The 25,720-nt window shown below is 46.5% G+C and overlaps 1 protein-coding gene across 1 annotated transcript in view; it reads left to right on the forward strand.

The window, feature by feature from the left end:
- The window catches only part of Kif6 (kinesin family member 6), a 291,689-nt gene that overhangs the window by 196,474 nt on the left and 69,495 nt on the right, over positions 1 to 25,720 (forward strand). The window contains exons 14-15 of the mRNA XM_021149143.2: positions 17,365 to 17,473; positions 24,207 to 24,262. Of these exons, the coding sequence (XP_021004802.1) occupies positions 17,365 to 17,473; positions 24,207 to 24,262 (165 nt within the window). The remainder of the gene's footprint in view (positions 1 to 17,364; positions 17,474 to 24,206; positions 24,263 to 25,720) is intronic.

The raw sequence follows: 25,720 nt of genomic DNA on the forward strand, positions 1-25,720 counted from the left end.
TTGGAGTGTGTGTAAGTTGAGTACAGGTTCCTGTGGAGGCCAGAAGAGGGCGCTAGATCTCCTGGGGCTGGAGGTACAGGCACTTGTGAGCTCTGGGTGTTGGTTGCTGGGTACTGGGTGCTGGGTGCTAGGAACCATACTCATGTCCTCCACAAGAGCAGTATGTGTTCTTAACTGCTGAGCCATCTCACCAGCCTCCACCTATTTGTTTTAATACATGTACTAGGAAAACCTGGAATTATATGCATAGATTAAGTTCTATTTTCATTGCACCAACTACTGGTGTGGAGTGAGCAGAAGGCAGAGGTGAAGAGAATTGGCAGTGCATTTCAGGCTAGCCAGGCAACTGTTCCTACCTCTCCCTTTGCTTTGCCATCTGCTGGCAAAGAGCACACCCTCTCTCCTCACCTATTAACTGGTGCCAAACAGTGCTCGCTCATTTATACCCCACCCTGACTTTCTGTTGAGGAGTTATTAAATTGGACATCAACCATGGTCTAGCCAGGCTTTAAGCAAATCATAACGTAAGGTTGATCTCTTCCAAAACTCTGCTGAGAACCCATTTAGCATGGCCATGCATACGTGCCTGCTTGTTTTCTGGGAGTGAGCAAGCATCTGGTCCATGTTGAAATAAATGTGAGAGAATGCAAGAGTTAAGTTCATGATTCTAAATAAGAGTCCTGGGACACTTCCCAGAAGAGATGGTATGTGTTGAAGTTGAACATGAAGTTGTAAGAACACAGTGGAGCCTGCCACTTGAGAGGGGCTGTTCAGAGCCAAGAAGGCATTGCTCGTGAGGCATGCAAAGTCAAGGTGCATTTAGCTTCCAAGTCTTTCTATCCAAAATATCTGATCAGATAGTTTTGTACCTTTCAATTATCTAGTTTAACTAATGCATTCTTTAAAACAAAAAGAAAGTCAGATTAAAGTTTAATTTTTATTTTTGTAACAAGAGAGTTTGACTATCTGCTCCCCTAAGTAACTGAACATCATGTTGTCAATACTGTCTGTTCTACACCATGCAACCCTTTCCCCGGTCCCCACTCTCTTCCTCGTTTGTGAGCTGGATCCCTTAGATGGGCAAGAGGGGTAGAGTCTGTATGTAGGAGACCCACACTTATAGAAACGTACACAAAAATGCATGCTTGAATATGTCAGAATGCCAGAGGAACGTGTGTTCATACTCAAGCACAATATAGTACAATAGAGTCAAGGATCCAGACAATACAGACAGACAGGCCTAGACCCACAAAAATGTATAAGGCCACCGAGCCTGCCTGTTAGGGACAATCAGTGACTGTTGTATGCTGGCCTTATTTCAATTGCTCGTAGTTATTGTTTATCAGCTACAGGGACGGATCCGTATGAGGCAGAGGAGACTGATGAGTGTATTTTATGTGGGGGATTTAGGAGGTATACAAAATAGCTTTCCAATCCTAGCACGGTACTGCACTTCTATACTCCTGGTACTGAGAAGGAGAGGCAGGAGAGTGTGGGTGAGCTTGCTGGTGAGGAATCTATCCACGCAGAATTGGAGAACACTTGAGGAGGACACCTGATGTCTATCCAACTCTGACCTCAACATACACATGTGCATTTGCACATACACGCACAGACACATTTACATACACATACTCACGCACAGGCATACATTCACAGGCACGTGCACGCACACACGCACACACACACACACACACACACACACACACTCACACACTTTCCAGTAGCCATTCTTTCTGTGGAACTGTCAAGAAAACCTGGTTTTAAGAAACAAGACAAACAGCTCTCAGTGGGAAGCAATTTGAAAGGATATCAGATTTGAAAACCAGACTGAATCAGGCAGACCCAAGTTTCTTCACAGCTCGGGGATTGTCTTCAGTGCTGCAGATGGACAGGCAGGCATTTAAAAGGGTTAATTAGAAACCTCATGCCATTCTTTCATAAAACATCTCCTGTGTAGCCTGGTATCCACTCTGGGTCTGTTTCTCTTTAGTGTGGCCCTGGACAGTGTTAATTACATGGGAGGCAGCAAAAGACTAAGACTCCTCTTTTTCAGATCGTTCACAACTGACAGGGAGTAATGGCTCCAGCCATTGTTTCCTTAGGCAAAGACTATTGATGTAGCATGTGCCCCCAGGAGCAGGCTGGGTGACAGCAGGCTTTATCATTCTCCTTCCTCCACAGACCCCTGTCACCAGATCACACTAATTCACATGATTGCTGGGTCTGTTGCTCCATCTGTCTGAATAATTAGCCCCAGGCAAACTCAGTGGCATCTCCTATCTCTGACTCTTTAACAAAGTTGTGAGTCACACCAACCCAATGAAAGCTATGTCTTGTTGCTTTAGTTCCAATGGATCCAAGCGCACGGGATGAGGGGAGAACATTCAAGACTCTCATCTCCTGCCTTGGCTGTGGAAAGCGAACCTCCATCCATTCTGAGATGGACCTTGTTGCTGTGCTGCCACAGGGCTGAGCTTTGACTTTACTCCACACGTCTGGAAAGCACAGCACAGGCTGAGGTCTTTCTAATCATCCTGCTCTTTTTAATAAAAATATTCCTTTTTTTTTCAACCTTCCCTCCCCCCTTTAACATGGAATAGTAGATTTGGTAACAGGACAAACACTAGCAATTGAGTTAAAATGAGTCACTTTTGCAACCAGGCTAGGAGACCCATGTCTCTGTAATTATGAGTTCAAAGACTGGTTGTCTGTTAACAGGAGGAAGTCTAGCCAGAGGGGCTTTCAGTCTGCTCCCTCAGAGTCCCTCATACCCTGAGAGCAATTATTGCCCAGCGCTCCCCCCACCCCCCAGAGCTCATTAGAGAGCCCAGTGAAGTGAGAGGCAGCTTCCGGACCAGGCACAGGGGGCAGTCCTCCTAATGGGCCACACCGGCTCCCAGCTATGCCATCCCAGAACATTAGCCAGGGAGCATTTTCTACTGCAGGAGACACCAATCTGGCTCAACTCAATGCTTCTTCATTAGGTCACTCAACTCCTCTCGCGTCTTTTCTTCCTCTTCCTGCCGCATGGCACAGAGGGGAAATGAAGGCCCCGTGCACTTGGCAATGTCTTCCACAGCCCAGTTCTGCTTCTGGCTTAAAGAAAAGAGAATTTTTCCCCTCCCTTCCCCTCCCTCCTGCTTCCTCCCTCCCGTCCTTAGTCTTTTTCCGTCCTCCTCTTCTTTTTGGTCAGGACCACATGTTTTATTTTCACTGTATCTATCCATTTCACATGGGTTGCGTTCTGTAACGGTTTTAGCATGCAAGTCTCCTTTACCCACTCACAACAGGCCTCCAACCCTCTCCCTTTCCCCCGCCTCTCCTGCCCAGTCACCTCGGTTCTCCTTTCATGACATATACCAACCTGATTTTCTAGACCTACATAAAACCTAGGAACCCTACATGAGCGTGGCTGAATTCGCTTCTGTGGTCATCTCTCCTTTCCTGCATTCATCTTCTCCCAAATGACACACCTCTGTTTTCCCTTATGTGTCTATAAACCACACTTCCTTTTTTCAAGATTTATTTATTTATTCATTTCAGGCACATGAGTACACTGTCGCTGTCTTCAGACACACCAGAAGAAGGCATTGGATCCCATTACAGATGGTCGTGAGCCACCATGTGGTTGCTGGGAATTGAACTCAGGACCCCTGGAAGAGTAGTCAGTCCTTTTCACCACTGAGCCATCTCTCCAGCCTCAAACTGCACTTTCTTTATTCATTCTTCTGCTGATGGATACTTAGGAAGCTTCCTTAATCCAAGTACTCATACACAGAAAAACACAGTGAGTGACAAAATTACATAAGCTCTTCCAGATCCTGGATTGCAGGGCCTTTCCACTTAGCCTCTGATTCACAAACCCTGAGCCCCTCTGTGAACAGTCACCCCAGGCCCTTCCTCCTGCCACCCTCCATGCCCCTCCCATCATGCACAGGTGCATATGTCAATGACCACCTGTGAGCATCAGACACAGGAAGATTCACACCACACCATCCAGTACCCTTTAACTCTGGTCCATGCCCACTGCATCTAATCTTTCAGAGACTCATGCTTGTGCCTGGGCTCCAGCTCTCCACTCTCACAGACGCCCCTCTCTCTCTCTCCAGCTCCATCATACCAGGGCACTCAGGCACACACATGCACTCAAATACACACACACACACACACACACACACACACACACACATTTCCACAATCACACAGACACAGTTGCAGGCTCACCAACTTCCCGTATAAAAGTCAGGGACTAGAGGAGCCAAGTTCAAGATCTTGATTTCTAGGACACAGGTTTCTAGTGGCTCTTCCTGCACAGCTTCAGGATCACGTGGCTTCCTAGAAAGCAAGATGAAATTCAATGCCCAACTCCCTCTGGTAAGCTGGCTTACTAAAACATCCCAAATGTCTCTGCAGAGAAGCCACCATGGAGGAACAGCCCTCTGACTCTCCTCAGTAGCACAGCCTTCCCCCACCCCACCCCTATGTTTCTGTTTTTCGTAGACAAGCTCTCCTGCTGTCTGGTGTCTCTCCTTGCTACAGGAGTGTGCCAGGGGCTGCTGGGATGGGCATCAGGAAGATAGTGACACGGTAGACTGGGGCAGGAAGTGCTTCAGGCAGGTGGGAGGTGGTCGGTTGGGTCGACTGCTGCACATTGATCTGAAAAGCTCAGACTCGCAGGAGATCAGCTTTCATTCACCACCTTTCTCCTAACTCCACAAACAGCGAGTACTGCACAGTAGCACTGTCAGGGCTTGTGGAAACAATTGATTAGCTATGGAGGAGTGGTCGTGTAGCAAGAGAATCCTTGCAGTGATACTTACAAACCATGAAGTAATACAAATACAATAAAATACAACTGTCTGGTGGAAGGGAATAGACTCCAAGAAAGATGCATTCCATAGCCATAAAAAGTAATATTCTTAAAGATCTTGATACACCATAGGAAGGGGTGATTAGATAATGTTAAATGAAATCAGCAGGCCAAGGGGTTGTATGTGTTATCATCCTAACTATGTAATAAGTCAGAGCACAGCATAAAGTGGAAAGAAAAATGCAGCCACTAAGTAGTGCTGGAGTTTGCTGAGGTTTTTTTTCCCAGCTTCTTTATAACATTTAGTATTTTCCAACTTTTCTACAATGGGCCATTTATAGATTGATAATTAAAACCAAATTAATCAATCCCTTGGGTATGGTTTCACCTTAGCACGAAGCCAAATCCTCTGGGGTCTGACATCTTAGCTCCTGCATGTGGCATGGACTGCACCCATTTCTGAACTCTGTAGGGCAGTAGAGTGAGAGAAAATCTTCACACACCTTCCAGTGAACTCGTCAGAAATTCGGGGGAACGGTAACTTCCTGCTATCTCTTGAGGAGGTGGAAATGGGATCTACAGAGTCCCGGTAGGCACCTACATGTGCCAGTTTACCCTTCAAAGGAGAGGGTAGGACTGAAGATCTAAATTTTGGAACCATTTGTATGTAAGCAACTGGAATTGTCTCTTGAAAGATAAATGTGTCTAGGGAGGAGTCTTACCATCTCTGGCATTCAAGGAGATGCCAGGAAGGTATCAGGGGTTTGGGGGATGGGCATCAGAAAGGTAGATCCAAAGTGGACTGGGGTAGGAAGTGTTCAGACAGGTGGGAGGTGCTCAGCTGAGTCAACTGATGCACATTATTCCAGATAAACTAAGTTATCCTCTCACCGTAAATCAAGAGCATTTCTCAGTGACTCATAGAAAGATGCATCTTCCTTCACAGTGTGTAACAGTATGGGTCTGGGTAGGTAGGAGAATTGCCGTGATTCTAGGCACACAGGTTGTTGGAGGCTGAACAGAAACCACTATTACCATGTCGCTCCACTAGAGGAAGAGGGCATGAGAATCATCTGGGAGCTAGATGGGATGTTTATGCTTAAACTGTAGTTGTTGTGATAAAATATCCTGAGCAAAAGTGGCTCAGGGGAGGGAAAAGTTATGAATGATCAGTCCATACATACAGGAACATTACTGTGACAGAAATTTATGCCAGCTGGTCATGTTACATTCATAGTCAAGAAGCAAAGAGACACGGTCGTACCCGTGCTGCCTGATGGGTGAGTCTTAGCTAGCTTTCTTTACTCTTACACTATTTGGGGCCTAAGAAATGATGCTACCGGGCTGGAGGGATGGCTCAGTGGTTAAGAGCGCCGACTGCTCTTCCGAAGGTCCTGAGTTCAAATCCCAGCAACCACATGATGGCTCACAACCACCCGAAATGAGATCTGACGCCCTCTTCTGGTGTGTCTGAAGACAGCTACAGTGTACTCACATATAATAAATAAATAAATAAATCTTAAAAAAAAAAGAAAGAAATGATGCTACCCACAGTGGGCTGGGTTTATTAATAATCAAATCCAATCCCCTATAAGGCAACCTGATCTAGACAATTCCTCAGCTGAAGTTGTCTTCTGTGGAGATTCTAAGCTGTGGCAAGTTGGTAGTTAAAAGCTAGCCATCACAGTGCCTACATCAGGAAGTAACACCTGTTCCCACCATTCCAGGGCTAACTGAAGAGGGCATCCCACACTCTTTCTGCCTGCACTCCTCCAGTGTTCAGTGAGAGCTCTACTAAAATAAGGAGAGAAAGCTAGCCACTGGCTTTGGAATGTTAAGGTCCTTGAGGATCTGGAAAGATAAGTTCCGGGGTGAGAGATGGACAGTTTGCAACTGGATTGAAAGAAAGAAATGGAGGGATATTGAGATGGAAAATCCAGAGCAGAGCTGGTTTAAGCATTTTTTTTTTTGGTGGTGTGTGAAAAAGGGCAGAGAAGTAGACAGAGAACTGAACCACAAATGGGGTAAAGAGAACATTGTGAGAGTCTGAACCCCCGAAGAGAGCAACACCCCACTCTCCCAGCCCTCTGTATCGAGTGAATAGTCTGATCATCCCACTGAAAGCAGTGATCTTTCCAGTTTACGAACAAAGATGCCCTAACCTTACATTTCTGTACCTGCCAGTTTATCTATATCAACATCTATCCCTAACTCAGTCATCAGGGGCTTTTTAAATATGCTGCTGGGACCAATCCAAAAGAAGCAGGGGGTTGCTTATGCCAGAGAGGAGGAGTTCTGAGAGGAGGAAAGCCCAGGGAGGCAGCTGAGTGCCAAAACCTGGACAAAGGAAAGGTGGGGCTTTGATAAAGTGATGAATCCTGCTGGTTCCATTGCTACCAGAAAGAAAGCCCAAGTGATGGATAGCCATAAAGGCCCAATGGCAAGCACTATAGTGGGGAGATGAGGAAGCCCCTGTCTCTCTGCAGGAAGAGTCTGACTGGAAGAGGTGTCTGCTGTGGACTGAGTGGGGGCTGCTGTAGTAGGGGAAGCTGAGAACACAGAAGCTATGGAGCCAGCCCAGATGCTAAAACAACTCTGTTGGCTTTACTTTTTTTTAACCTATTTTTAAGAAGGGTTTTTAAAAGTTTTAACTTCTCTTTTAGCCCATCACCCACCAGGGGTAGTGAAAAAGAAAGGTTATTGGGATATGGGGGAAGTGGACCTGTTTAGAAATAGTTCTTCAAAGCAAATCTAACCTGTGTTGTCAGGATATATACCAGCAATCCAGTTAAGTAGTATCAGGATAGTGAACACCACCCAGTGGAAACAGCCAGGCCTCTACTGAATCTGTACAAGTCAGCAGGAGAGACTAGGGCCAGCAAGGATGCCAGGAGAAGTTTTCTGTCATGCCTCTCTCAACAAAGTGACGATCCTTGAAGACAAATGACATGAGAGCAATGAAGCATTGTAAAGCTAGTTATGTAAGCCTCTGTCACAGTCTGTTGAGTCCTGTTCATATTCCTTCCAAACACAATGTATTCTTTTACAGTCTTGTTTTAGCAAAACGTCATGAGTCTGTATCAGTTCTCATCACTCTTTCAATTGGCCTGAGTCCACAGAAGCTGCAAGAAGACTCCAGAACACCACCAGGAGGGTTTTTTGGTGTGTTTCTTTCTATGACGTCATGACAGAGACTGACCTTTAAGGAATGGCAAGGTGTACCAATACCATCTAGCATCGTCTAGTGTCTGTTGGATCCTTCTTAATATTATGTGTCTTTTTTATATGTTTGCTTTAGCAAAACATCTTTTTACCTATGTCTGCTTCAGTGAAACATTCCTTTATGTGGCTGCTTCAGCAAAACATCCTTTTACCTGTGTCTGTTTCAGGAAAATACTCCTTCACATGTCTTCCCCACCATCCAACACAACTGACTTTCCAAAGAAAACCATATGTTTCCACTTCACCACCTCTCCCTGTACAACCCATAATCCCCATTCTCTGCAGTATCTGAATGAGTTAAATGGTTCTCACACTCTGAACAGCTCTCAGTGGTGGCCTTTTAGGTGATTCACAGGCACCTACATGAGAATTGTAACTCTTCCTTACACTTTCACTTTTGAAGCGATTCCCCATCCATCCCTCCATCTTTCAGACTTTTAAACAGCATTCCAAGAAGTAAGCTTGGAGCTGTATGTTTTGAGGACATGTGAACAGGAGATGAGGAGGCTGGAAGGTGAGAGGGTTGTAGAAATGCATCACCTAGAAGGCACCCAATCATTTCCAGATGGAATTTGCACTGGAGAGAACGAGAAGGTCTTGGACACAGAGAACAAACTTTTCAGCCACATGATGAGGAAATCCAGGGTCTCTAAAGTACAGGACTGTCTGCCTATTGTTAAAAACACTAACAAGTTAATATCCCTGTGTCGCATACGTGAAACTTACAGAGGGGACAGCTCAAGATGGATCTATGTATTAAAACTGCTGTTAACTCTAATTATTCTCATGATCATATGGCATAGCCATACATCAACTCATCAACGTGTGCACCTCAAGTACACGTACTCTGGTTCCTGATGCTTCAGTAAAGGTCCCTTTCTGTAGAGAAATTGAGAAAGAGGTTTGCTTGTTGAGTCAAACCCAAGAGCACAGTATATATTTACCACTCACTTGCAGTTGATTTAGAGACTTTCAGTCTCTTTCAACTTTTATCACCTAACCTCAGAAATGAGCCCAATATCATACAGCTAATAGGGCCGCTGGGAGATCTAACTTACAAAGCTGAGGCAGTTCCTCTAACGTGTTCTCAAAAGCCTAGTTCCTACCAGCATGTAAAGGTTGCATCAATTCCATGTCACAGAAAATGCACACGCACACACACACACACACAAACACTTACACGTAATCCCCCTGCCCCTGCCCCTGCCCACAAATGATGAGCATAGACATGGAAAATTTTTAATTGGTTCACTAGGTCTTCTGAGCTAGGGAGGCAGCAATTTTGCATTGAATGCATACACATTTAAAGGACTATGCATTTGGGAGAGGGGACAGCTGATTTTGACTTTTTGAGTTTTGTTTAGTTTTTGTTTTGGTTTTGGTTTTTGTTTTCTACCTAGCTACAAGACCTTCCTTTTTTTTCTTTCAAAATGTATATGCAGATAAAGACAGAGGTGTGCTGCATTACTAACATAGGCAAGGGGGGTGGGGAGCTTGCCTCACTTATCAAATGACAGGCCATATCTATGACAAGTCAGCCACTGCCTCCAGAGCCCCGGGTGTTGGTGATGAAAGGACTCTTTCCCCAACCCACGAGACACTAGGTTCCCACTAACTGTTCTTTGGTACTAACCCAGGACAGCTCAGACTCCTGTCGGGTCAGTGATGTAGAAACTGAAGAGGAAGGCCGGCTTCCTGTTTAGAAGGTCTGTCAGTGACCTGACCCTTCACTTACAGAGTCAGGGCACACAGATCTTGTCATGGCACTGGACACTGAGGCCCTTTCAGGCCCTCCTCATCAGAGAACTAAAGATGATCAGACGCATTTGAGAACGCCTGGCAGTGGGAGTACCAACTCCAGGCCCAGCCTGGCAGTGGGAGCACCAACAGCCTCCCCCAGATGGCTGAATTCACTCCAAGTCCCAGCAATGCCAACAGGACCCAGGCTGCTTTCCAGGCTCAGTGCCCATGTCTGTCCACTGTCTTCTCCAGAAGCACACATGGGTACTTCTCTTGGATGAGAATCGTTACAGCATAAAAACCAAAAAGGGCTCAGCTGAGAAAAAAAAATGAGTGTTTTCTGTGGTTGGCCTTCAGGACCACCATATGGGGGTCTTCACAATGCCTTCTGGAAACTTCCCTTCCTGATAATGCTTAGTGTCCATTTTGCTTCGCCTGCTGAGCCTTGCTGTGCTCACCATGGAGAAAGTGGGAGGAGAGTGAGCCCCAGGAGCAGGGAGGATGAATCACACAGGGTTACTAAGGAAAAAAAAAGACAACTGGCCTTGAGCACGCCGACCCCTTAACCTCACCCAGCCCACCATCTCTGCACTACTGGGCCATGTGGGATGGCCCTGCATGTGGGACTTGCTGCCTCTAAGAGTCAGGAACCCATTTGATTTATTTAAATGTGGTGCCACCATTGGGTGGGTCTCCTAAGGTTTATGTGGCTTTCCACTTCACATTTTCCTTTTGCTCTCCTCCCAAGAGCCCTTGCCAAGCCTGCTGTGCCTCAGCCTGGTCCAAGCCAGCACTGAGGATCTTCTAATTGCAGGCCGCCCGCCCTCTGTTATCTTTCATGTGGTGGCCCTGGGAAACTGCAAAATGGGTCCTCATCCGAGAACCTTAGCCAGGTGATAGCCTTGGTTGGGATGCAGACCTTTGACCCTCAAAGCCTTGGGCCACTGGCTTATTCCAGAAGTCAGTCAAAAGCAGGAAGCTATTTAAATAAGCATCATTCTTGACCTTGCCAAAGATCCACTCTGTGTTCATGACATCTGCAGCCACTTTGGCCGTGGCTAAGTGGTTTTTTGTTGTATTTTTTTCTTCCCCTCTTCCTCAGATTGCATAGCCCAATGGACGCACCCAGCAACCCCTTAAATTGTAGCTGGGCTAATCATGGCCCTTTCAAGCAAACAGAATCATGGCAAATGATACTGCTTTCTACGGTGACCTCTATCACCCTGGTTGCAGAAAATGTAGAGAAAGGACTTCTCATTTTGCACTCACAATCTTCTCGAGGACTGGAGCTCCCAAAGGCAAGGATACCACAGTGAGGAGGCAGGGGTGTGGCAGGGGTGGTCCGTGTGCCAGCTCTGAAAGTGGCAAAACAAAAGCCACGGAGATGATGAAGGGGGACAGAGGAGACTTACTAAGTGCCACTTGTCACCGAATTGGCTTATAATCTGGAAACTACCCCTTGAAGGACAAGCTTTTGAGGCAGAGTTGAGTGCCACAAAGCCTGCCCAACGCACTTGCCACTAGTGCCAACACTGTAATTAGTTTCCCTGGCAGAGAATGCAAAGTGGTTAGCAATGTCTTCCATGGGTGTGAGGGAGGAAGGAAAGCAGCAGGCTGGGGCCGAGGATTGGCTCTCCCGCCCTCTCAAGTGCCTTCAGAACTGTCCTCCTTGCTAAATCCTCTCTACAAGCAGGGAAGGAAGGGAAGCTGGTGTCTCAGATGCCCCTCTGATCTTCCTCAAAGATGGTTCTCTGGCACTCACATTTGTGTGTGTGTGTGTGTGTGTGTGTATACACATTCACATAGGTGTATGCATCTGTGTGTGCATCTATGTGCAAGTATATAAAGGCCAGAGGTCAATGTGAAGTGTCTTCCTCAGTCACTTTTCACCCTAGTATTTGAGGCAGGGTCTCTCATTGAGCCTGGAGCTCACAAATTCAGCTAGTCTAGCTAGCCAGTGAAGCCCACGGCCCGCCTGTCTCTACCTCTCAAGCTCGGGGGTAACAATCAGCTCATACGACTCCTGGGTTTTATGTAGGGGCTAAGCATCCAAACCTGTGTTCACACAGGCACTTCACCAACAAGCCATATCCTCAGGTCCAGTCCCGTCTCTTTAGATCTCAGCCCTCAGCTAGCCATAGCCTTTATTCAGTGCATCGGCTTCAGTTCCTTCACTCTCCATACTGGATTAAGTCTGTTGACTTGCCCTTTGCCCAGGCCATGGCACAGTTCCTGAGACTATTGGATAACTAACCATCGGTTGGATCTTCATAAGCCTCCTGAATTTCTTGTTTCATTTCTCATCTTGACACATTGTCCCCACCCCTCCCCCACCTCTGCTTCAACACTTAAATGAGTCTCCCTCCCCTCCTCCCCTCCTCCCCTCCTTCTCTTATTCCTCCCCCACCTCCTCCTTCCCATTCCCCTGTCTATTCCTTCTAACTTAAGCACACAGGCAGGAATGGAATTGAATTTTCTAATTGTTTATAGGAAGATATTCATATTATATTTCATGCAGTTCACAATTACTGAGAATTTTTCTTGCCTATAAAAACCTTGTATCAGGGGCTGCGGAGATGGGCCATCTGTTAGGAGAACTGCCTGCTCTTTTAGAGGACATGGGCTTCATTCCCAGCACCTCCATGGCAACTCCAAAGAGCCTCTAACTGTAGTTCCAGAGCATCCAGTGCCCTCTTCCGGCCACTGTGGGTACTGGTCAAGCACATGCATTGACATAAAATACAAATAAATATTAAAACCCTTGCATTGTCTGCCATACAAAAGTATCCCTGATGCCTGCCTGTGGCCTGCTATCCCTATACAGCCATACAGTTTGCCAGAGCCATTCTGTCACCTACCACTGCAAAAGTTTCCTCCAAACTCGCTCTCCCTCTGGAAGCCTCTTCCCTGTATCCTACACTTCTCAGCATTACTATTGGTTTTCTTTTATTCCCCTCTTCTTCAGTCAGAGAAAACCTGAGCCCTGCATGAAGATCTGTCTCCCAAAGAAAATATATCTTTGGCTCTCGGTGCACAAAATCACTTTGCAGCATGCAGAACTCAAGCCTTCATCCTTTCACTTTGGTCAATTTTGCAGCAATAGCTTAAGCAGGAGTAGGTTGTGTGAGCACAGCCAGGAAAATAAGCTGAGGTCCACATGCCCCAGACTAAAGGAAATCAGACAGCAGGCCCAAGACCGAAGAAGTTCTCCACCACCCCCGTGGGTTCTTTCCATCCAGTTTCCATGGGACCCTGTGTTAGGGTTGGGAGAACTTCCAAACACTCTGAATTATATTCTGTAGCAAAACACAGGATTCACTTTTAGGATGATTAAAAAAAATAAAAGAACAATAAAAAAGAGGAAAGGAGGCAGGAGAGATGGCTCAGCAGTTATGAGCACTGTCTGCTCTTCCAGAGGGCTTGTCCATTCTTGTCACCCAAACAGCAGCTCACAACCCTCTGTAGCTCCAGTTCTGGGGTATCTGGTGCCTTCTTCTTGGCCTCTGTGGGCACCAGGCATACATGTGGCTCACAGACATACACGCAAGCAAATTCTCATGTCCGTGAAAATAAATAAGTGTTTAAATAAAAAAGGGGGCAGGGGACCAGTGTATAAGAATTGAATGCCTTCAATGCCTGATGCTTTTGAAACCCCAAGACCAGTTTGAAAGGAACATCCCTTGTGGGCTGCATTTCTATCTAAGCGCTCTCAATCGCTGTCAAAAATAGACCTGCACTCTACCTTCTGGACTTGTAGATATCTTGCAGCTAACCACCTAAAAATGTGGGGATTGTTTAGGGGACACTTCTTTAGGGGTTAAAGGTTGTCCTGTGACTCACCAAGCCAGGAGGCTTCTTGTAGCCATCCACATTTTCTGTGATCTGGCTCTGGGACCTAAGACCTACAATTCCTTATAGGCAAGCAAATCACGACAGATCAGAACTCCGAAGTCCTAAGGCCTACGGACTCTGCAAGGAATTAATTCTGAAACACTGGGATGGAGACCTGGTCAGTTCTATGCTCTGCAGACCCCGTTAGCTGTCAGCAAACTGCAGACATTCTCTCTGCACCTCCCGAGACAGTGGTACTTTCAAGCTGTATATGTGTAAAAGTTTCTTGGAGCTGTGGTTCAAAGCCAGCAGTGGGTATCTGCTGTTGGGAGAAGTGTGGCAGCACATGGTGATCGTAGGAGGGAAAGGAGTGTTGAATTTCAGCTTCGTGTGGTGTGAGCCTGCCCACCAGGATGATGGTAGAGGAATACTGGGGACACAAGCACCGCATCCCCTGCAGTGTCATGGTGTGCTCTACCAAAGCCATGGGCTGGGCGTGCTGGAGAACAGCTGTACTGTACTCTCAGCCCTCAGGGGGCCAAGGCAGGACCATGAATTCGAGGTCTTCCATATATATTGATCACCAGCACAGCATATAGCCCAAGATGGTCTTGAGTTTCTTATATAAGTGAAGATAACCTCGAATTCTTGATCTCCACCTCCCAGGTATTAGGATTACGGTATGGATGTGGGACACCACACATGGCTTATCCAGGGCTGGGGACCAAGCACGCCTGATGCTTTTGAAACCCCAAGACCAGTTTCAAAGGAACATCCCTTGTGGGCTGCATTTCTATCTAAGCGCTCTCAATCGCTGTCAAAAATAGACGTGCACTCTACCTTCTGGACTTGTAAATATCTTGCAGCTAACCACCTAAAAATGTGGGGATTGTTTAGGGGACACTTCTTTTGGGGTTAAAGGTTGTCCTGTGACTCACCAAGCCAGGAGGCTTCTTGTAGCCATCCACATTTTCTGTGATCTGGCTCTTCCCAACCCCTGTGAAGAGTGGAATAGTGAACAGACACTGTGTCTACCCTTCCACCCAGGATGTGGAACCCCTTTCTCCCCATACAGATACCTCACCATCCTGAAGGATGCTTTCACCTCCCAACAGTCCACTCTCAGAGCAGTTACCATTTCCTGCTTCTCTCTCAGTAGTACAGCAAGCTGCAGTACAGTCATTCGTTCATCTTTTTTTCTCTGTGGCTGGACACTGAGCACTTGAAACACAGCCATCAAAGCTTCAATCTACCCATCCAATCTCACATCTCTGTTGCGTGCCTAGCCCTGTGCCAACGATAAATAAACACCTCTGGAGGGAGGGAATACGTAGATGTCTGTACCCTCCATGATGAGCTCTCACGTGCAGAGGCTGCTCTCCTTGCCCTTTCTTATGTGTACAATGCCTGTTTAAAGGCAAGGGCCACTCACAGGAGGAAGACCTTATTTCCTAAACTCAAAGAGAAAGAGCAAAGCAGAGATGAACCAAGTAAAGTTGTTCTTTACTTTGAAGGATGACCACAAATTGAGTGTATCTGTATAATCTGAAGACATAGATGTAGTCTGTGCACAAGGGCAGGGGCAGCCAGGAGGAAGGCTAAGATGGAAACGAGGCTCACGGGCATCAGCTGCTTAACAGAATCCACCCCTCAGGTATCTGCATGGGCCTCTGGTTGCATACTCCACGCAGCAGCCTTCCGAAGTCTGTGCAGAATCCAGAGCCTGCTTCCCCTTCAGATAAGCCACTGAGGTCAGCGACCCTGTTCTCTTCACAACTTGGAAAGCTACTTGCCAGGTTTTGACTGTTTGCACCAATGTCCACCTAGCCTTGGCCACCGCAGTCAAACCACCCAAATTCCAGAGTGCATTCTCCTCCAGCATAGTAGGAGCAGCATCCCCATCATCCTGGTGGTGAGAAGGGGTGTGTTCTTGTCTTCTCAGTGATCTGGTCTTTGAAAATCAGCGGCTCAGAGTCACCATGTTACACTGATGGCCCCAAGTTTCATATCAGAACCTTCTAAATTCTCTAAGGACATGCTCTCCATGTCCTTCCTGTTCCCACAATCTCTCCCATCAACAACCCAGAGCCTGTCTAGCTGATTCCAAGTCCTCTCCCAGACTTACTTCCCTAAGAGTGTATGGGCACTGTTCTCATAACAAATAAGGCAGGAGCTGCGGAAGAAGTGGGCAGGCCATAGAGTTTCTCCTTCTGTCCCAGTCCTGATAGAATCTGAGGAGTGAAAGCCTCCTCTGAGGGCGGCAGCCTTAAGGTCCCACGGAAAGACCCAGTGTGTTCTCTGTGGTGCTAACTGTACAGCACAAAGCATATTGTGTTACAATTGGGCATAGCCTGGGCACAGAGGAGACCTAGGACATGGGTACCTTGGCTCTCTTTCTTTGGATCCTCTAGGAAGATGCACACCCTGTGAAGTGGCCTCAGTGAGCCTCAACTATATTCAGGAGTGTGGGGGACAGACTGAGGCAGAAATGAGCCCTGACCAAAGAGGGTGGGGTGCCGTGCACATCACCTCAATGCCATTCAGACATTCCTTGTGGTGCTATTTTTACCACAGTAGTCATGAAATTGGTGTCAGATGAGCTGGGCCAGTTCCTCAATCTGAGAATGGGAGATAGCAGGGTTCTTTCCAGGGAAATGAGGTGGGGGTGCATGAAGGCCCTTAAGAACGTGTTCCCCAAAGCCTTGGGCTGTGTTCCTCCAACAGTCAGAACGGGCTCATCGCCCGCATGAACTTTTGGCAGACTTTTTTTTAAACACAGGAGTTCTGTTCTAGCACATACCAAGTCCTGAGTTCCTTTCTCAGCACAGCCTAAAGCAACTGTGGTGGCACACACAGCCCAGAGCTTGGGAGGGTAAAGCCAGGAGGGTCTGGAGTTCATGGTCATCCTAGAAGGATGGAAGTCAGCCTGAGCTACAAGAGATCCTCTCTCAAAAGACAAAAGTCTGTACTTTTATCCAAAACTTATGCAACCTAGGTTCTCCCGAGGACCCGAGTACACACCTGAAATGACCATTCCCTCTGGAGGCTGCTTAGTTGGGAAGCTGGGGGCAAGAAGCTATCCTTTTCCTCTAAAGGACCTACTTTCTGAGGCTGAGCTCCAGAATTTGGCCTGAGAGGAGAGCCAAGCCATGAGGGTTGGCCTACAAGTGGCAATGGCAAATTAGGGTGTTAAAATTGGACATAAACTGGGGACCTCCCACTATGGGCTTTGGAATGGAGTGTATAACTAACTCCTGGTTAAGAACTGAGACCTTCCTCACCGGCCACAGGACGTAAGTCCGAATTACGTAAGGTTAAATAGAAGCTAGACGTTAACGCAGAATTTCATGGATTCTGTAGCTTCCAATCTGGGTTCTAATTTATGCTACTAAATGTCTGGAAATTCAGAGAGAAGTTTAACAACCTAAAATGGGGCATAAGGGGGAAACAGGAAGAATTGTGCTACCAGGAAGTGGATTCACAGATGTGCTCAGCATCAGGGGGATGGGTGGCACTTGGAGGCCTGTTTCTCATTTCCTCTAACCAGGCATTCCAAGCCCTATCCCTGTCCCCACCTCGAGTCACCATGGATTCACAGGCAGAGCCTCTAGTCAGGCACCACCTGTCTGCTATCGCCTCTCTGCTACAGGCTTGAGGGAGCCCCGAAGTCAGCTCTGTGGTCTGAATAAAGTGGCAATAAGCTTAATGGCGTCTCAAAATGATGTGACTGAAGCCATCCCCCCTATGTCTCTAAATAGGGATGAGAGAGGAGATGTCACTGGGACGCCAGGAGGCTTTTGAGATTTTCAAGAGGGACCACGCTGACAGTGTCACCATCGAGGACAACAAACAGGTTCTGAAGCAGAGGTAAGATGGAGTTAGAGAGTTGCTGGTCCCCTCAGGTCAGGTAGGCCAGTCCAGAGACTCTGTCTTTCTAAGTTGTCAGCCTACTGTCTGCAGGAAAGGTCTAAAGTCTCCATTGTCTCACATTTCCCTGTGTGCACCCTGAGCTTTCCCATCCCAGTACTACTGTGACCCACTTGTAGATCAGGGGTCAACTACTGACGGCAGTAGCTCTATCTATGGACAGTGCTCTCCTTGTATCTAATTCTCAGCAACCTAGGACTTTTTTTCCCAAAACAGGGTTTCTCTGTGTAGCCCTGGCTGTCCTGGAAATCACTCAGTAGACCAGGCTGGCCTCAAACTCAGAAATCTGCCTGCCTCTGCCTCCCAAGTGCTGGGATTAAAGTCATGCACCACCACTGCCCAGCGCAACCTGGGACTCTTATAAGTGCCTTCAAGCTGGGGGGGGGGGCTGCAGCTCAGTGGGTCACGTGCTTGCTGTGCATGTGTGAGGACCTGAGTTCTAGTCACCAGCACTATGTCCTAGAGTCCCAACAAAGAGAGAGAGAGAGAGAGAGAGAGAGAGAGAGAGAGAGAGAGAGAGAGAGAGAGAGAGAGAGAAGCAGTTCTCTGGGGCTTGATGTCCAGCCTGAGCTGCAGGTTCAATGCCTCAAAAAAAAAATAGAAGAAATAGAAGACAATAGAATTTGCCTCTTCTTAGATCCTCCATATTTTTGGTTAAAATGGAGACTGGCATGGATAAAAGACTTGATGAGAGATGAAGGCTTAATACAGCCACTACAAAGGAGGGATGAGAAAGCTGACTGGAAGCTGTTTCCCAGGAACAGGAGCATATCTCAGAGTTCATCAGGAGCCCAGTAACACAACACAAGTCCAGCACTCTGGAGAGTGGACTAGACCCTCTTAATCCCAAGAAGTGTGTGCACCTTGTGACCTCTCAATTGTACCTGGAGGGTAACTATTCCACCTGGGCACCTAACAGGGCAGATAGGAGAACTTTCATGGCTGCGCTGCTTATAGCTGGGGATAGTTAAACATACTCTCAGTCCCCGTGTTAAGCAGTCGACAGGCAATATAACAGAAAATCCATGGGTTAGGATGTAGTGTTGGTGTGATGGATTAGATGCTTGCACATCAACAAGCGTAGATCTTAAAGGCAAAACTAGGAAGGAACACAGGTCCAAAAATTTACAAGTGTATTTACCCCAAACCAGAGACCTCCATACAAAAGGATCCACCAGAGTCTACCCTAGGAATGGGGGTAGACAGATGACTCACAGGTAACAGTGATTCCTACTTAAGCATGAGGGCCTGATTTCATATCCCAGCACCCATGTAAAACTCTGGACTTGACCACTCAAGGGCCTCTGACTTCAGTGCTGTGGGGATGGAGCCACACACACACACACACACACACACACACACACACACACACACACANACACACACACACACACACACACACACACACACACACACACAGCAGATCATAGCTGTCAGGGTGAGCATGTGTGGCTCTCTCAAAGTCTTTTCCATACAAAGCTGCCCTGACTCCAGTCCAGTAGAGTTCTGATAACCTAAGCAGCTATTGGATTTTACTGGAAAGCATTCTTGCTTGCCCAGAGTGGACAGAGATGCCACTACTCCCACTTTCCTCTTGCTTCCTCTTGGCCATTGTGCAAAGGAATGGACAAGACTCACTCATAGATAGATAGATAAATAGATAGATAGATAGATAGATAGATAGATAGATAGATAGATGATATAGATAGAAATAGAGATATAGATAGAGCGAGGATATATAGATAGATAGAAAATATATTTTTTTCCAGGCAATAAGTCAGTCTTTAAAGCCACTGAAAAAGAGGGAATCAGTGCATACACTTCTGGTGTGCCTGAATGCTGGCCCCTGGTCTTGGGGAGGCTCAGCTTTCTGTATTCAAACAAGAGAGATAATATGTCACATTAACAGGACAGCTGCCCTTCATTGGCCTACAGCCCTCATTCTAAAAAGAAAATTCTACATCTGTTTGATGTTAATATAATGGTATCATTAAGGAACTGCTCCATGCCAAGAGGCAGTGGAGTTCTATCGGGAGCCTTGCCCTCTCTGGACTTCTGTTCTTTTTTTCATCCGCAGACATTACTCAGTTGTTAGAGACTACCGGCTATGTCAGGCAGGTTCTCTGGAGGCACACAACCAATGGAATAAATACTTACCAGAAATGGGAATTATTAGATTGGCTAATGGGGTACAGTCTGGGGAGTCCAACAGGGGCATCTGTACACCAAAGAGACTGAGAACCCAATAGCTGCCAGTCAACAAATAGAGAAGACTCAGTAGTCCCAGTCCAACCCCGTCAGCATGGAAATCTAACAGAGTCATCAATATTGTGTCCATTTTGGAAGGCAGAAGAAGACAGAGACTAGTGTCAGTGAACAATTGGCAGTGACAGCCACATATCCTGTTTTTTATTGGGGCATCTTCAAAGCCAGGCCACCTGCTGGAAGGTGGTGCCAGCTTAGAGAGTGAGTCTTCCCTTCTCACTTAATTCTCCTTGGGAATATCCTCACAGACATGCCCAGAGGGGAGTCTCCTGGGTGATTCTAGACCTGTGCATGTGCACACACATAACACACTCATACATGCACACACACACACACTCAACTAAGAAGACTAATCATCACATATACACACTCACTTGCCACAAATTCATGCACACACACACACACACACACACACACTCGCACATACAGAGCTGCCTGCAGAGGACGAGGAGAACACACACACACACAAAAGGCAAACAAACAAAAAATAAAAGAACAACACAAAACTATATTCCAGCTGCAAACATAAAAATAAACCTCCAGAAGCACAGGCCTCCCTGTGGCTCTGACATAGAAAACATAAACCTCAAGAAATCCTGGTGCCTTCCAAACATTTTCTCTACTGCCCCCTAGTGGAAGGGAGGACCAACACAAACATCCATAAATGGTGGTCAGTACTATTCAGACAGACCAGAGGTCCCGGGCTTGGGCTGGCCTTCAGTCTCCCACCCTAACGTAGCTTTCACCTTTCTACTATCCCTCAGCACCCAGGACCCACTGGCCTGGCCCTCCCATCTTACTCACCTAGAAACTCTGTGGTCTGATGGCTTTGGTATGTCGTCCTGTTGAGACCGGATCTACCTGATCAAATACAAACCTCTAGCCCACAACAAGAGGCTAATCCCTAATGGAAGGATTGTTGGTATCCCCAGAATCCCCCATGGTTCTCTCCACTTGGGGTTTCAGGAGGGCACCTGGGTGACCTGTATACCCCATGCACTACAGCAGGAGGCAGTCTAGTCTTTGTTCACCAGTACACTTCAGTGCATGCCCTTCTGGTGTGCCTGAATGCTGGCCCCTGGTCTTGGGGAGGCTTAGCTGTCTGTATGTGACAAGAGAAATAAGATGTCACATTAACAGGACATTTGGCCTTCATTGCCCTACAGTGTTTGAACCAATTCTTCAGTGGAGTGTTTTTCCCCCCTGGGAAAGTAAATGTTATTCATAATCATTCCCTCTTGTAGACATGATTCATCGTCCTAATATATAATAATAAGAGGGGCTGGCCACCCTGTGTTCTGTAAATATCAGTGCCCAAGCAACGCACAGGGAGACTTTATTTTGTGTCAAAACCTTCTTACACACTGAAACTGTCAGACACAAAGTACCCATTAAGTAACAAAAGAGGAAATGAACAGAGAAAAGAACCATGATTGGAAATCAAGGCATTAATAATGTGAGCTAAACCAAGAAAATCACCCCTCATTCAGTTGGATCCGTGTAGCATAGAAGTGAACAGCAGTCCCCAGGCAATAGAGAAGTGGGCTGGGGAAGTCACTGGCACCATCTGGAAATGCTACCCACGACAAACAGGAGCTCTCTGGCTCCAGTTAGACTTTAATTTTAACCTTTATTATTTTTCCACTTGATTTTTATATTGATATTTATACTTTGTCTGCTGAACTAGAATTATAAACTCTGAGAGCAGAGACTAGATTAGAATCTTCTCAGCATCCTCCTGGTTCTTAAAAGAATTGGACACACAGGAGCATGTGCGCAGGAGCACACACACACACACACACACACACACACACACATGCGTGAGCTACTTAGAAAACCATTTTGTCTGAGAACACCTATTTGAAATTGACTTTGAGGACTCAGCAACCAAGGAAACTGCTTAAGGTTTGTTTGTAAAGGATGGTGCCAGACCTCCTGAGAATCAGGGAAGGAATTCTCAGCCAGCCAGAGAGAACAGCAGAAGAGACACATAGGGAAGGAACTTTAATATGTAAAAGAAATGCAAGGGAAAGCCAGGCTGGAGCGTCGTCACAATAGACCTGGAGAGAAAGTATTTGCTGCACAAGCCTGGGGGACTGAGTTCAGGTCTTCAGAACTTCCATCAGAAGCCTGGCATGGCACCTTGCTTCTGTAAGCCTGGCACGGAGGAGGGCAGGGACAGGGAGACCCCTGGAGCTCACCAGGCAGCCGGCCTAGCCATACCCGTGAGCCTCAGGTTCCGTAAGAGACAACCGTCTCAAAAGACAAGGTGGAGAGTGACTGAAGAAGACAGGTGACATAGACTTCTGTCCTCTACGCGCATGCTCTGAGTTCCTGCAAAGAAGCTGTCTACACAGGCTAACTCACTGATTAAAACGTCAGTGATATTGGAGAGGTTGGAGTGTTGCAGGAAGAGTAACCTTTAGCCTAACAAGAGCCATCCCTCACACCACTCTGAGTTAGAGCTGTCATCCTAATGAGAAAGATTAAAAACCCATGGAACAAAAAGCATTCTCCACCAAAGGAAGGTCTAAGACTGTCATGAGAGAGCATCTACCTAACTATAACCCACCTCTCTGGTGTTTCCACCAAGGGTTTTTGTTTTTGTTTTTTTTAATGCCTTGATTTACAGACTTTTTTTGGTGTGGTTGAGTTACCATAAAAGAAAAAGTCCATAAAACTGCTTCAGTGTTGGAACATAAAACTGGAGGTAGCTTCAGTGTTCCCAAGGCAGGCTCACTCAAATTTGGCTCCAGGTCTCTGGAGCCTACCTACGTCCGAGCTGCCCCTGCCTGAGTTCTCCAGTGAATTGTGTGTGGGGTAGCCAGGTGTGTGTTTCCTCACTGCTTCCTGCTGAGTGCATCTTATCCTCAGCTCTCACACACCAAGGGCAAAATAGCATTCTCCAAGTCACATCGGACTTCATTTCAAGTTCCCTGTGACAACGAGAAAGTCGGTCACAGCGTCAGTGTCCCTAGTATGCATCTGCAGGGACTACTTCATTAGAAGCTTGGTTAGCTGTGAGGCTGTGGTTCCTGCTTCCAGAATACAGCCCCACCTCCTAGCTCCCCAACAAGAGTCTCTGTTGCCTGGCAGCGATCAGTCACCAGCACATGGAGTCCAGCGCTTTGGTCCACACTTCCTGTGAATATCTGCTGAGCTGAACGAGCCTGCATTTTGCCAGATGCTCCTGCACTGGATACCTGAATGGTGATTCAAGGCCTTCACTGAGAAGACATGAACAGCCTTCATTTGGAAATCAGAGGTGGAGTCCTTAGCCACCCAGCCTTGTAGGAAAGTTCAGTCAGTCCTCTTCCCTTGGCCAACACACTGACGCAGAAAGCAGCAAGGTCAGAACTGTCACCACTTTCCCGGCTATCACGGAGCACTGGTGGTCCCCTGGCCCTCGCTTTATCTACTAAATCCCCATACAGATGAAGGAGTCATGGACCAAATGCTAAGATAGCTGGGCTTCTCTGGAACCCTTTGAGATTTGAGGAGGATGGAAGAAGAGGAGGGAGAAGAGAGATTGTTGACCTAAGATGGGCAATAGAAAAATGGAGCAGTAGGAAAGAAGGATTTAGCTTAGCTTGCTCTCTGTTTTATATGTGTTTTGGAAACTTCTAGAAGAAAACGTTTCTAAAATTCTGTGATCCCTCAAAATCCCAGTCACTCCCAACTTACACAAGAAGGTCGCTTGTCTATACCCCACACATAGATAGGCCCCTTCCTAGATCAACTCAAGCACTGAGGCTATTGTTACCCAACATAGAATGTGTCCTGATTTGCATCCTGACTGGTCATCAGTGGCTGATAGCTGCTACAGTTCTATAGGTCAAAAGGTCAATGATATTTAAGAATATTTTCTTTGACTATAATGTTGGCATCATGGTAGAAAAACCTTATTACCACATTTCATTCTGGTATCCTTGCACCATAAAACAGCAGAAATAGAATTAATTCATTAATGAATATAATAACAAATATATTTTATTTTATTTGTGTGTGTGTGTCTGTGTGTGTGTGTGTGTGTAGGTGTTTTGCCTGCATGTCTATGTGTGCACTACATGCATGCAGTGTCCCTAAAAACCAGAGGAGGGCGTTGGATCCCCTAAGACTGGAATTATAGATGGCAGCGAACCACCATTGCAGTGCTGGGGATTGAACCCAGGTTCTCTGGAAGTGCAGGCAGTAGTCTTACCCACTAAGCCATCGCTCTATTTCCTGGTAGATGTAAATCATACGAATTTCAGTCTTTCTTTGTAATCATACCACATTAAGCTTATTTCGGTTTTCTTTTATAATCATCCCATCCTAGGAACCTCTCAGACATCTCTTATTTTTTCAAACATAATATAAGATAGCAATAAGTTAAAATTGCCTTAATTGTTTTATTTTTTTCCTCCAGATTTTCTGAAGCAAAAGCTCTGGGAGAAAGTATAAATGAAGCAAGAAGTAAAATCGGTAAGCAGACGACATTCTGGAAGCTTCTTTCACAGAGCATTTCCCAGTGGACATTGGATGGTGGTCTACCTTCCTCACATAGCCACAAAGCCTAGCTTGCATCCCTGCCCAGGAAGCCGCGACACACACCCTCTTTATGAAAAGCACCTTTGTGTGTGTCAGGCCTGAGCTTGTACAGGGTACTCACGGGGTTGGCCTCCCCCAGTGAGAAAGATTTACTCCCCCTGTGTGTTTCAGCAGTAGCTCAATCTGTCATAGCCATGTCATCATGGCAACATTGTCTCAAATTTCCAAGGGCTGTGAAATGCTGTTGCACTGCCCAAAGCTGAGCTGGTGCATTTTTTTTTTTTTTTTTTTGCACACATGTGCAATGTCAGCACCATCCCTAAAGCCAGTGGGAAGATGGGAAGCCAAAATGAGCTAGTGCACACTCCCAGCCACCAAGCTCCCTCATTTAGGTGAACTTGCCTGGCTAAGAGAGATTCAGGCAACAGAAAAACTTGAAAACATATGCACTTCAAATCTGTTCAAAGCAAGAGGAGAGCATCTCTTACTCTAAACTATAAAACACAACCAAGATCCATCTCCCAGATAGAACTGCTTCACAGAGGGGATCCTTCTGTCTCAGTGTTCCAGGAAGCAACTGCTGCCTGTTTGCAACTGGTCCTTTTGGCTCTTTCTTGACCCCCACCCACCCCTCAGAAGCCACTTTCTAGGCTTATTCTATACAGCATAGAAAATCAGGATAGGCTCAATCTGTCTAAGTCAAGGAAACAGTTCGCTTCTGTGATTGGACATGAAAGAACTAAGGCACCTAGACCCTAAGCCACCCCTACACTGAGAATCCCTGTGTCTCATCTTGGGGCCCAGGAGCTAGGATGGTGTGATGATTGTTTTTAATTATAAGGGTGACACAATCTAGTAACACCTAGGAAAGGAGTCGCAATGAGGAATTTTCTGGATCAAGCAGGTCTGTGGATGTGTCTGAGGGAGGGTGGGAGTTGTCTTGATCATATTAATGGATATGGAAAGACCCAGTCCACTGTGGGTGGCACCATTCCCTAGTTTTAGTCTTGTACTAAATAAGAATGGATGGAGTGAGCTAAGCAGTAAGCATGCTCATATTTATCTCTCTCTCTGCTTGCCTGGATGTGATGTGACTTGGTATTTTAAGTTCACAATGGTCCTCTTCTGTGATTGTTAGCCTTTCCCCTCTCCATTGCTTTTTGTCAGGGCAGTTTTATCACTGCAACAGACATGGAATGTGATAGAGGAAGACACTAACTCAGCTGAAATGTGGTACTGCCTTCAGTGGTGCAGGCAAGCAGTGGTGTGGAGTGAAGAGCACCTGCAAGGTGAGCTAGAGCTCACCAGGTGGCAACCTCTGTCGAGTATCTTTGATGCTTCTTGAACATGAGAGTAGTGATTGGATTCACCACCAGATCTTGTTATTGAATG

The sequence above is a fragment of the Mus caroli genome, chromosome 17, assembly GCF_900094665.2.
Source record: "Mus caroli chromosome 17, CAROLI_EIJ_v1.1, whole genome shotgun sequence".
Lineage (NCBI taxonomy): Eukaryota > Metazoa > Chordata > Mammalia > Rodentia > Muridae > Mus > Mus caroli.